The sequence below is a fragment of the Bufo bufo genome, chromosome 3, assembly GCF_905171765.1.
Source record: "Bufo bufo chromosome 3, aBufBuf1.1, whole genome shotgun sequence".
Taxonomy (NCBI): domain Eukaryota; kingdom Metazoa; phylum Chordata; class Amphibia; order Anura; family Bufonidae; genus Bufo; species Bufo bufo.
Genome location: NC_053391.1, coordinates 310,443,689 through 310,456,347, shown reverse-complemented (window position 1 = coordinate 310,456,347; position 12,659 = coordinate 310,443,689). Strand labels below are relative to the sequence as shown.

Here is a 12,659-nt window from a genome sequence, read left to right as displayed (position 1 = left end):
AGGAGATGCATTGCCAGATGTATTGCCCTCAATTCCTTGAGGTTGGAAGAGATGTCCTTCTTTCTGAAGAACCTTCTCTGTATCCAAGTTAATACAGGCTCGCCAAACCACATTGAATGCACCTGTAGTTAGAACAGATTGAGGCACACTGTAAACAGACCTCCCTGCCTCTAATTTCTGGTGAAGCAGCCACCATTTGAGATGTCTGTCTGGTGGCCATGACTGTTATAGTAGCAGTGTTCCCATTCACTTGAGGGCTGAGGACAGAAAGGAAAGCACACACAAAGCAGTTTGCAGGGGGAAGAAAGCAGCACATATTATTGGGAGGGAAACTTTCACATAAGAAAAGCAGGAATCTAGAAGTAGGCAGCAAACTTATTATCAGAGAATCTGAAAATAAATGAAAATTGCAGCCTGAAATGCAACCCTTTTTCACTCAAGGTAACCATTAACATATGTAATAATATTTTGCACAATTTGACAGTTGGTGTGCTCTCCATGTAATAGAATTTATTGGGCACTGTATGGTATGAAAAAAAGATGCCACTAGTACATAGACTTTAAAAATATTTTATTACACAATTATTTTTTGTATCTTAATTACATTCTGCTTAGGTTAGCTAAGCTTGGTAACTCTGTGGCACCTTATGAGCATGGCTATGCTGTACATGTGTACAAAGTGTGGTAAACTTTGCCAACAGCAGTTTTTTTCCCCATAAACTCAGCTAAAATACCATGGTCTCTAAAATTGAAAATTAAGTGTAAATGTGCCTTACAGCAGCACGTTTTTTCCCCCCACAAAACTGACCTTTAAGAAACATAGTCCCAAGTAAATGAATATTCCTTATTTTTATCCTGATGAAAATACTATATAGCAGAACAGAACAAATTCAAGGCGACAAAATCCACAGGAGCTCCAGTATTCACAAGCTAGAGAACGCTACTTATAAGAAATCATTTGGAGATCTATTAGAAAAAAATACACTAATTATAAAGAATATATGCAAATACATCAAGAAAGACATCACAAGACTTTATTAACAGTGCAGAAAAATCCAAAAATGGGTAATGGATTTAATTTCATTACCCTTTTATGGCATTTCAACTTGATATGTCAGAAGTGATTGGTGTATAGCTGACCCTGGTAATTTTCACAAAATCAGGGGTCTTTGGCCCTCGGTGATACACATCCGGTCACTCACCATTAACAAACAGGAGAAACAAACTGTGGAGTGCTCAGTAGTGTGGTGGGAAACCCCTTTAGGGTGCCATTACAACAGCGTTCCTTCCTGTGGGTAAAATTCAAACTTTACTGCTAAATGCCGGTCTGCACCTGGACTTGCAACTTAAAACAATAGAAAGTCCTGGTACAGGCAGGCAATTAAACTATAAAACGCCTGCTAACACAAGGATGAGCAATTTGATAGAGCGACACAAGTAACAGTGGAGGAGATGGTGTTGTCCATGGCAACCATTCACTAATTTTAGCAGTTTTACTAGCTTTCTAAAACATTTCATTGCCTGGAAGAGATTCCAAAATAACCTGGAGAACAGTTACATAAATGAATATTGCATCATTTAGAGTAACTGCATAGCTTATCTAGCAGTGCTGATCTGGTGACTGCATAACTGTTTACTTACCGCCCGAATAATAGAGTCAGGAACACTAGCATGTACAAAAAGTACCACATTAAACCAATACAAATCTGAAACATGACATTTATTTACTGGAGGGGTTTCCCATTATATATATGTCAAGTAATATATAATGGGCATAGTTTTTCATTGGGGTGGGGTTGGCCTTATGAGGTTTCTACAGTGAAATGAGGAATCTTCTGTATCTGGATAAATGGGATTCATGTCCTGATATACATGTATAACCAACTTACAGATGGCAAACTTCTCTTTATCAATAACCCTCCCGATCTTATATATTGATGTTACTGTTGTAAATCAACATATATTTCACATACCGAAACATCCATTCACACACCCTACCCCACAGATCAGTTTTATATTCCAGAAGTTTTTATATTGAAGTTGTGTTGATTTTGAAAGCTGGAGCATTTCTTACACCTTGCCAGGTGCAAAAGATAGTAGATAGGTTGTCTTCTGGTGCCTGACCAGAAAAGGCCCCCACATAACACAAGCACAAGTGAAGCACAGTGAGCCCTTAGGTGTACAAATACACCAAAATCTGCATTTTTATGAACATGTCACATATTTGAAGGTGTAATTGTCTTTGTAACACAAAGCAGAAGGCAAAAACAGATTTTTAAAACTCAATTTCTCACTTTCACAAGTAAAATAGCAGTATCTCTACTGTCACAGACAGGAAGAGTACAGACAGCCCTGAGATAGTGCTGCAAAGGTATCAGGAGCGGCATAGAATGAATTACAGAATGTCAACGGCCACCCTCCAGTAAGAAAAAAAAAATAGCCATGTATGCCTTGTCATAACGATTGTACCGTTTTCATTTAGGCAATACGACATGGCCCTTGGACCCTCCTGCTACTGTACTAGAAAAAGTAGCACAGCAAGCCTACGCTGTACCAAATCCATGTTTGCAGGAGGAACACAGCTTTATAAGGTCATGGTAAAATATGGTGCACCGTTGATGAAAGCTGGTTTAAAAATCACCACCACAGGTCATTATTATAAGAGAATCATTCTGAAAGATGAGGAACCCAGCTACAGAGTGGTAGAGGGCAGTTTCTTGACACGTCGCTGTGCAAGGATGGAGGATTTGATTGGTTGTAGCTCAGGGACTGGCTTAGAGCTGTTTAAGGCAGAATATGTTGCAGCCATAGCTCCCTAGAAAGTAAAAAACAAACAAACAAATTATTCCATTATTTTATGAAGTATACTGACATCAAAGGTAGCAATAAAAAAAATCAATAGATTTACTGTATTGCGCCATGTATTATGGCCACATATATGCATTAGGTATTTGTACTGTATTGCAGCTACTGGTTCACCAGGACAAAAATTGTTGTAGCTAGACAATGTCACTGCTTTGACTAAAGGTGGACATACTCATTAGTTGATCAAAACAAATGATTTCTAACAAAACGATAATTCATTGGGCTAAATTTAACAAAATTGTTTTGGCCAACCAAAGACAGACTACCATTTTCTGAAAGGAAGTCAGTCGTGTTTGAAATGATCATCCAGTAGTTGAAAGAAAGATCTTTAAAAAATAAATAAAAATCGTTTGAGGAAGATCTTTCTTTCAAATAACGTTCCCAGAAATAGCTTTCATCCATTACCCTGTGTGACTGAACACATTGTACATTATAACCGTAATGTCCAATATGGACTAAAATATTTATGGCTGTGTGTGCGAAACGACTTAACCAGATGATTGTTAACATGTAGGAATAAAAATGGCGGTCAAGATGGACACAAAGGATCCTAGAATTTGCAACTAGTGACTGGTACCAGGACTGCCCCTATTTTTCTGGAAAAAAAAAGGTGGACAGATCTAGGAAAATATACAGTATATATGTGCAAATATTGTAGACCTGCTTCAGCCCATGTATTGACTCCCCAAAGATACATTATATGGAGCACAGCTCTTTATCACTATCTTGCAAAAGCAACCAGTAACAGACCTGGTGCTGTACAACTACAGCCATTAATAAGAGTAACAGGTTATTTCTCTGAAGATTTATTAGTCTTGTAGATCTACTTATTCAAGCTGTTTCTTAAACAGGTTATATACCATATCCCACGTATTACTGATGACGAACAATTTTTGTATCTCATGGTCTAAGAATAACAAAAGCATGAGTAGGAAGAGTCACCTTCACTAACTGTGCATCCTGTCTTTTAAGCTGACTCTGAGGTAGCAAGTCTCGTTTTGTTATCCACTCGTGTTGTAGAACTTGACGTGCAGTGAGCCGGCGATGGGGGTCCACGTGCAACATACGAGACACCAGGTCCTGGAAAAGAATACAGCTAATCTGGTTATAGACAAAATTCACACAGATGTAACAATCTCAAAGTTCTATCATAATGAACACAGAAATGGACAAGTCACCTAAGGGAATTAATAGACCATTATTACTAATATTTAAAGAAAATGTGTCACCATAAAATGTAGTGCAATCTGCAGACAAAGGATATAGAGCAGGAGAAGCTGAGAAGATTGGTACATAGTAGGGCTTCGTTCACATCACCGTTCAGCCTTTTCGTTCTGCTCCGTTTAGGAGCAGGAGAATGGAAAGGACGGAAAAGGCACATAACTGACGCCAAACAGTCAAACGGAGCCCTTAGGACCCCTTAGATTATAATGGGGTCCGTTATTTTTCCGCTCAGAAGATGATTTTTAAGCGGAGACAAAAGTCCTGCATGCACAACTTTTGTCTCCACTTAAAAACCATCTTCTGAGCGGAAACATAACGGACCCCATTATAGTGTATGGGGTCCTTAGGCTCCGTTTGATGTCAGTTATGTGCCTTTTCCGTCCTTTCCGTTCTCCTGCTCCTAAACGGAGCAGGAGAACGGAAAGGCAGAACGGTGATGTGAATGAAGCCTAATTTATACATTTAAAAGGGAATGGGGGACATTTATCCATAATGGTGTAATTTGCGCCAAAAAAATACTAAAGTTACAAATCAAAAGTGGCGATTTGTTTCACCTCATATCAAAAAGGTGCACGCCACTTGTAAAATGTTACTTTTTAAAATGTCAACTTGATTATATTTCTCTTGATTTGCGACATTTTAACACCAATAGCAGCAAAATAAAACACTTTTAAAACTGAAATGCGTTGATTTCAGTCACCCCCTGTCCAGACCACCCTTGCTACATTTGAAACATATTTGCAACTTTTGAAGTATATTTGCGACATTTCCACTGGTAAATTGCGACTTTTGTCTCTGGCTCAGGGTAAGTAACTGGCTCAATGATAGAAAACAGAGGGTGGTTATTAACGGTACATACTCAGATTGGGTCACTGTCACTAGCGGAGTACCTCAGGGGTCAGTATTGGGCCCTATTCTCTTCAATATATTTATTAATGATCTTGTAGAAGGCTTGCATAGTAAAGTATCAATTTTCGCAGATAACACTAAACTGTGTAAAGTAATTTACACCGAAGAGGACAGTATACTACTACAGAGGGATCTGGATAGATTAGAGGCTTGGGCAGAGAAGTGGCAGATGAGGTTTAACACTGACAAATGTAAAGTTATGCACATGGGAAGGAATAATGCAAGTCACCCGTACATACTAAATGGTAAAACACCTCGGTAACACTGACATGGGAAAGGATCTAGGAATTTTAATAAACAGCAGACTAAGCTGCAAAAACCAGTGTCAGGCAGCTGCTGCCAAAGCCAATAAGATAATGGGTTGCATCAGAAGGGGCATAGATGCCCGTGATAAGAACATAGTCCTGCCACTTTACAAATCGCTAGTCAGACCACACATGGAGTACTGTGTACAGTTCTGGGCTCCTGTGAACAAGGCAGACATAGCCGAGCTGGAGAAGGTCCAGAGGAGGGCAACTAAAGTAATAACTGGAATGGGGCAACTACAGTACCCTGAAAGATTATCAAAATCGGGGTTATTCACTTTAGAAAAAGACGACTGAGGGGAGATCTAATAACTATGTATATATAAATATATCAGGGGTCAGTACAGAGATCTATCCCATCATCTATTTATGACTGTGACGAGGGGGCATCCTCTGCGTCTGGAGGAAAGAAGGTTTGTACACAAACATAGAAAAGGATTCTTTACGGTAAGAGCAGTGAGACTATGGAACTCTCTGCCTGAGGAGGTGGTGATGGTGAATACAATAAAGGAATTCAAGAGGGGCCTGGATGTATTTCTGGAGCGTAATAATATTACAGGCTATAGCTACTAGAGAGGGGTTGTTGATCCAGGGAGTTATTCTGATTGCCTGATTGGAGTCGGGAAGGAATTTTTTATTCCCCTAAAGTGGGGAAAATTGGCTTCTACCTCACAGTTTTTTTTTTGCCTTGCTCTGGATCAACTTGCAGGATAACAGGCCGAACTGGATGGACAAATGTATTTTTTCGCCCTTATGTACTATGTTACTATGTTACTTTAATGACAATTTACTGATAAAGCCCTGCTGTTTAGCTCATTTATATCATCCTGTTTTAATACATACATTTTACTTGTTCCCACGACAGGTTGGTTTTTCTTTTCATAAATGCGACTTTTTAACAAAAAGTTGCCTCTTTAAGCCATAATTGCGACTTTTTAGGGCTCTTTCACACTTGCGTTCTTGTCTTCCGGCATAGAGTTCCGTCGTCGGGGCTCTATGCCGGAAGAATCCTGATCAGGATTATCCTAATGCATTCTGAATGGAGAGAAATCCGTTCAGGATGCATCAGGATGTCTTCAGTTCCGGAACGGAACGTTTTTTGGCCGGAGAAAATACCGCAGCATGCTGCGCTTTTTGCTCCGGCCAAAAATCCGGAACACTTGCCGCAAGGCCGGATCCGGAATTAACGCCCATTGAAAGGCATTGATCCGGATCCGGCCTTAAGCTAAACGTCGTTTCGGCGCATTGCCCGAGCCGACATTTAGCTTTTTCAGAGTGGTTACCATGGCTGCCGGGACGCTAAAGTCCTGGCAGCCATGGTAAAGTGTAGCGGGGAGCAGCATACTTACCGTCCGTGCGGCTCCCCGGGCGCTCCAGAGTGACGTCAGGGCGCCCCAAGCGCATGGATCATGTGATCACATGGATCACGTCATCCATGCGCATGGGGCGCTCTGACGTCATTCTGGAGCGCCCCGGGAGCCGCACGGACTGTAAGTATACCGCTCCCCCGATCCCCGCTCCTACTATGGCAACCAGGACTTTAATAGCGTCCTGGGTGCCATAGTAACACTGAAAGCATTTGGAAGACTGTTCCGTCTTCAAATGCTTTCAGTACACTTGCGTTTTTCCCGATCCGGAGTGTAATTCCGGCAAGTGGAGTACACGCCGGATCCGGACAAAGCAAGTGTGAAAGAGGCCTTACACAAACCACCACCACATAAGCTAGCTTAATTGTCCGCAACAATTTGAGCCATTTCTGTCCATAAGAGGATGATAAATGAGGCGTAATATGTGCCCATTTGATAGCCCCGCCTACTTTGACATTTATAACTCATTTCTGGTGTGATGCATTCTTTATGGTGAAAATTGTGGAGAAAACAATTGATATATTTGGTGCAAATTAAAACGCCATTCTTTTTGGTGCATTTTATGCCATAATTCTGATGCAACATACTTAATAAATGTCCCCCAATGTGTCATCAGAAAATGACCTAATTTGTGTGTTAAACATATTTCTTATGGTTTTTTGGCGACTTTTTTTTTTTTCCATGTCACTATTTAAAAAGAAATTCAGAATGCATTAGGACAAAACTGATGCGTTTTTATTCAGATATTGAGACCCTTTACTGGATTTCAATACCGAAAAGAATAACGCTAGTGTGAAAGTACCCTTATCCTTCAATTTTCACACTGGCCATGATTTCCTGTTCTATACAGGTAACTTTTCAGTAGCCATTATCATTATTAACACAGGCAGAATGACAATGACAAGTAACTCTATAGATAACCACCATTCACAATAGGTGATCACAGCTTATCTACTCCATCCTGATCTCTATACAGGTCACAGAGCATGCCTATCGAGTGACAGGGAAAATTTAAAAGGACACAAAAAAAAAAAAAAAAAAAAAAAAAAAAAAAAAGGGTAACGTCACGTGAATTCAAGAGATTTGAGAATGAATAAGCTTACGCAGGCTGAGTGAATAAATATATTATATATTTAAATCAACACAAATCACATACTGAATAATAAAAAGTAAATAAACATTAGTAGCCCAACTATGGGGTAGAGATCCGGTCGATCATGCTATAACACATGGCTGTCTACCACGTTATAACACATGACTAACACCCCACAGTGTACCAGAGATAGGGAAAATAAATACTTACATCCTACCTAGGATAAAGTGCCTGGTGGAATCCCAATTAACGGTTAGTGGAGACCACAGTTATTCTCATTAGCCCCTCCTCCAGTGTGCATCACGCATGTCTCCGAGATCACTCAGGAATGTGTTCTTATCAGCACAATGGGGGATGTGTACTATCTCTAACCCACTACATTACAAGGAAAACTTATAAACTATTACACAGAATTAAAGGGGACAGAACCAAAATCAGTACTTAAAAATACCCTTACAATACAAAACGTGTTTAAACAATGGATCATTTTCTGATGACACATCTTTTTTTCCCCCAACATTTGTTTTTTTATTAAAGGTTTTCACTGGTATACATCATACAGTATTGGTAACAGTACCAGCATAAGTTTGTACATTGAACATAATGAACAATAAAAATTGAACATGGGAAAACAAGGGGAAGGGTACAGCACCTTTCCTATACCGTAATAATGAGGTAATAAGATAAGTATGTGTGCAGATATCGATCAGCTGAGATCACAGTATCTGGAATTGGACCAAATGTCCCATATTTTTAAAGGACCCTCCAGGAGTCTGGTGTAGGTATGATAGTGTTTTTTCATACATATACGTAGTATTGATTCTTTGTAATAGATCTGAAATTGACAGAATGGTTTCACTCTTCCAGTTGTATGTGATCGATAGTTTTGTTGCTAGAAATAGATGTGCTAAGACATTTCTAAATTTGCAGGGGATGGTGTCCAAGTCCAGATATAGCAAAGCCAAGGAAGGGGAGGAGGCCATAGATTGGCCAGTAATATCAGTTGCTATCAGGAAAACTTCTCTCCAGAGTTTATCAAGTTTAGGGCAAGACCAAAGAATGTGCATTAATGTACCCCTGTTTCCACATCCCCTCCAACATAGGTTTGATGTGTTGGGGAACATGTGGCATAATCTGTCTGGGGTGAAGTACCATCGTAGTGTGGTCTTCATAATGGATTCATAATGTGTGGTACATTTGAGGAGTTTGGCGGATGTGAGCAAGGCGGGCACCCATTGAGCAGTCGAAAAGGATTTTTTCAATTCTGACTCCCAGGAGAGAAAAGGGGAGGATTTGTCAAAAGTCGCTTTATTGCCTAGCATGACAAATAGGTTTGAGGGGCAGGTTTGTCCGTCCTAGGGGGTCGAACACATTACTAGAATCGAGCGGTTTATATTGATGGGCATGCGTCGTTCTGTTTGGACTAGATGTCTAATTCTTAAGTATTTGTAGAAGTCTTTGGTCGGTATGTTGTATTTCTAACTTATGTGCTGCTATGAATATACAGTTGTGTTCAAAATAATAGCAGTCAAACATCACTAACCTGATCAATCACTGTTTTTGGTAGAAATTATATTTCTACGTGGCAAATAATTTACTAGCAAGTGTACTAGAGTAATAGAAATCCAGCAGGCCCAACAGTCATGACATGCATGCTGCTGATTCTGTGTAATTGAATCACTAATTGAAAGAGGCATGTTCAAAATAATAGCAGTGTGGAGTTCAATTAGTGAGGTCTTTCATTCTTTGAAAAACAGGTGGCAATTATTGCCCTTATTTCCTTATTTAAGGAAGGAAGGCAGCAAATGTTGTACAGTGCATTTCTCTCTGAAATTCTGAGCAGACATTGTTCAGAAGAACAGCGTACCTTGATTAAAAAGTTGATTGGAGCGGGGAAAACATATAAAGAAGTGCAGAAAATGATAGGCTGCTCAGCTAAAATGATCGCAAATACTTTAAAATTGCAACCAAAACCTGAAAGACGTGGAAGAAAGCGAAAAACTACCATTCGAATGGATAGAAGAATAGCCAAAATGGCAAGGGCTCAGCCAACAATCAGCTCCAGGAAGATCAAAGAAGGTCTAAAGTTACATGTGAGTACTGTTACAATTAGAAGATGCTATGTGAAGCCAAGCTGTCTGCAAGAAGCCCCCAAAAAGTCCCACTGTTGAAAAAAACACATGTGCTGAAGAGGTTACAATTTGCCAAAGAGCACATTGACTGGCCTAAACAGAGATGGCCCAACATTTTGTGGACTGATGAAAGTAAGATTGTTCTTTTTGGGTCTAGTGGCCGGAGACAGTTTGTCAGACGACCCCCAAACACTGAATTTAAGCCACAGTACACTATGAAGACAGTGAAGCATGGTGGCGCAAGCATGATGATATGGGGATGTTTCTCATACTACGGTGTTGGGCCTATTTATCGCATACCAGGGATCATGGATCAGTTTGAATACATCAGAATACTTGAAGAGGTCATGCTGCTTTATGGTGAAGAGGAAATGCCCTTGAAATGGGTGTTCCAACAAGACAAAACACACCAGTAAATGTGCAACATAATGGTTCCAGACCAACAAGATTGACGTTATGGAGTGGCCAGCCCAATCCCCGGATCTTAATCCAATAGAAAACTTGTGGGGTGACATCAAAAATGCAGTTTCTGCGGCAAAACCAAGAAATAGAGAAGAACTGTGGAATGTAGTCCAATAATCCTGGGCTGGAATACCTGTTCACAGGTGCCAGAAGTTGGTTGACTCCATGCAACACAGATGTACAGCAGTTCTCAGAAACAGTGGTTATACAACTAAATATTAGTTAAGCGATTCAAAGGAAAGCAAATACGTCAAACATTTTTCAGTTTATATAGTGAATGTTTGAGTTTGTAAAGAATACAAACACTGCTATTTTTTTTGAACAGTCCAATATTCACTTTTCTTCAATTTGGAACAACACAAATTTGATATATTTTTCTTCATGTTTTGAATGTGTAGTGTTCCCAATGCATTTGTGTTTATGGAAATAAAAGCTATTAGAAGGATTTATTCACTTTTTTAAACACACTGCTATTATTTTGAACACAACTGTAGATTAGACATAGTTGCTATCTGTGAGATCTTAGTAATTCCCTGGGCTATCCATGTGTTTACCTCTATATTGGAGGTGAGAAGACTTATGCAGTCAAGAGACAAATTTTCTAGAATAGAAGTAGGACTGTGACGAGTTAGGGCGTGGAATTTTTTCCAGAGCTTCAATGCTGCGTTTACCAGGTATGGGTATTGGGAAAGGGAGAAGGAGGGAAAAAGCGAGATCAACAATAGAGGCCTCAGAGAGGCTTTAGGGACAGAGGAAGCTTCTATTTGCACCCATTGTTTATAGAGGTCCCCCTGCCACCAATCCTGCAACTTCTGTATCTGTGTAGCTAGAAAGTAGTCAGATACATTAGGTAGGCCAATGTACGCTTTTAGTTTATATAGCAAAGAGGAGTGTATTCTTGGCTTTTTTGCCGATCCATGTGTAGGTGTTAATAAAACGTGTTTCCTTAGTAAAGAGGGATTTGGGCACTATAATTGGAAGAATCTTGAAAATGTAAAGTAGGTTTGGTAGTACCATCATTTGAAAGGCTGCTATTCTACCTAACCAAGAAACCTCTTTTAGGATCATGGATAAAAGGTCAGTTCTTAAAGTGTCTAGCAATGGTATGTAGTTAGCCTTGTATAGATCTTTCGTGGTGTGTGTGTGTGTGTGTGTGTGTGTGTGTGTGTGTGAGTTTTAAGCCAAGATAGTCTATCTGGTTGGCCTGCCAGTCTAAAGAGAACTTTGCTTGTAGGTGTTTCTCTGTTGAGATATTGAGGGGTAGAATTTGAGATTTCGTTTCGTTGAGCTTATAAAATCCTATGGAGACCTCTCCTTTTACAAGTTTCATAGCAGTAGCTAGTGATTTTTGCAGTTGGGTGAGGATTATGTCATCAACGTATAGTGAGATGTGATGTGAGTGGTCGCATATAGTCACCCTGGTTATATCCGGGTGGGTTCTAATGGCTTCCGCTAGTAGTTCAATTGATAGTACAAATATGATGGGGGAAAGAGGACAGCCCTGTCTCGTTCCGTTCGTGAGTGTTAACAAAGACTCGGGTAGACGGGGCAGAGTACAACGCTATGAATGCATTGAGGCATGTTCCCTCGAGGCCCATGTGTCGCAACACGGAAAAGGCGAACGACCAATTCACCCGGTCAAAAGCCTTCTTTCTCAGCATCCAGTGTCACAAGTACTGCCGGAGATTTCCTTCTCTCCAGGACGTCCAGTATATTAACAATCCTTCTGGTGTTTTCATAAATCTGTCGGCCTTTTATAAAGACCGTTTGATCGGGGGAGATGAGGTGTGGGACCAGGTCAGCCAGGCGGTTGGCTTGGATCTTGGCGTATATCTTTACGTCTGAATTTAACAGAGAAATCTGTCTGAAGTTCTGCAGGATTTCTGGGGCCTTGTAATAGTGGGCTCTAACATTTCACTCGGGAATTTCCCCTCATTCATAGCCTGTTGTAGAGTATGGGTTAAATATGTGGCCAAGGTGTCTCCGTACGTCTTATAATAAGCATAGGAGAGACCGTCAGGGCCCGGGGCTTTGTGTAGGGGTAAGGATCGGATGGTTAGTAAAACTTTTTTGGCCTATTGGTGCGTTTAAAATTTCTATTTGGGATGTGGATAGTCTAGGGAGCTTGAGTGTGTTTAAGTATGCGTATCTGCTTGTTTAGGGTGGCTGAAGGAGTTCCTTCCCTCTAGGTTGTATAATTAGGCATAATAGGCCTTAAATTAATTGGCGATTTTATTAGGATAATATATGTGGGCTCCCATAGACTGGGAAGGATTTTTTATTTTATAGCCCTTTGTTTAAT

General features: G+C 40.2%; 1 protein-coding gene across 4 annotated transcripts in view; it reads right to left on the bottom strand.

Annotated features, from left to right (window-relative positions):
* Nucleotides 1-795: 795 nt before the first annotated feature.
* The window catches only part of RPS6KA1 (ribosomal protein S6 kinase A1), a 241,712-nt gene continuing 229,848 nt past the window's right edge, over nucleotides 796-12,659 (bottom strand). For all 4 annotated transcript variants that reach the window (XM_040424248.1, XM_040424250.1, XM_040424251.1 and 1 more), the window contains 2 exons: nucleotides 3,808-3,945; nucleotides 796-2,815 (listed from right to left, as the gene is read on the bottom strand). In XM_040424248.1, the coding sequence (XP_040280182.1) occupies nucleotides 2,693-2,815; nucleotides 3,808-3,945 (261 nt within the window). In that variant the 3' untranslated portion in view covers nucleotides 796-2,692. The remainder of the gene's footprint in view (nucleotides 2,816-3,807; nucleotides 3,946-12,659) is intronic.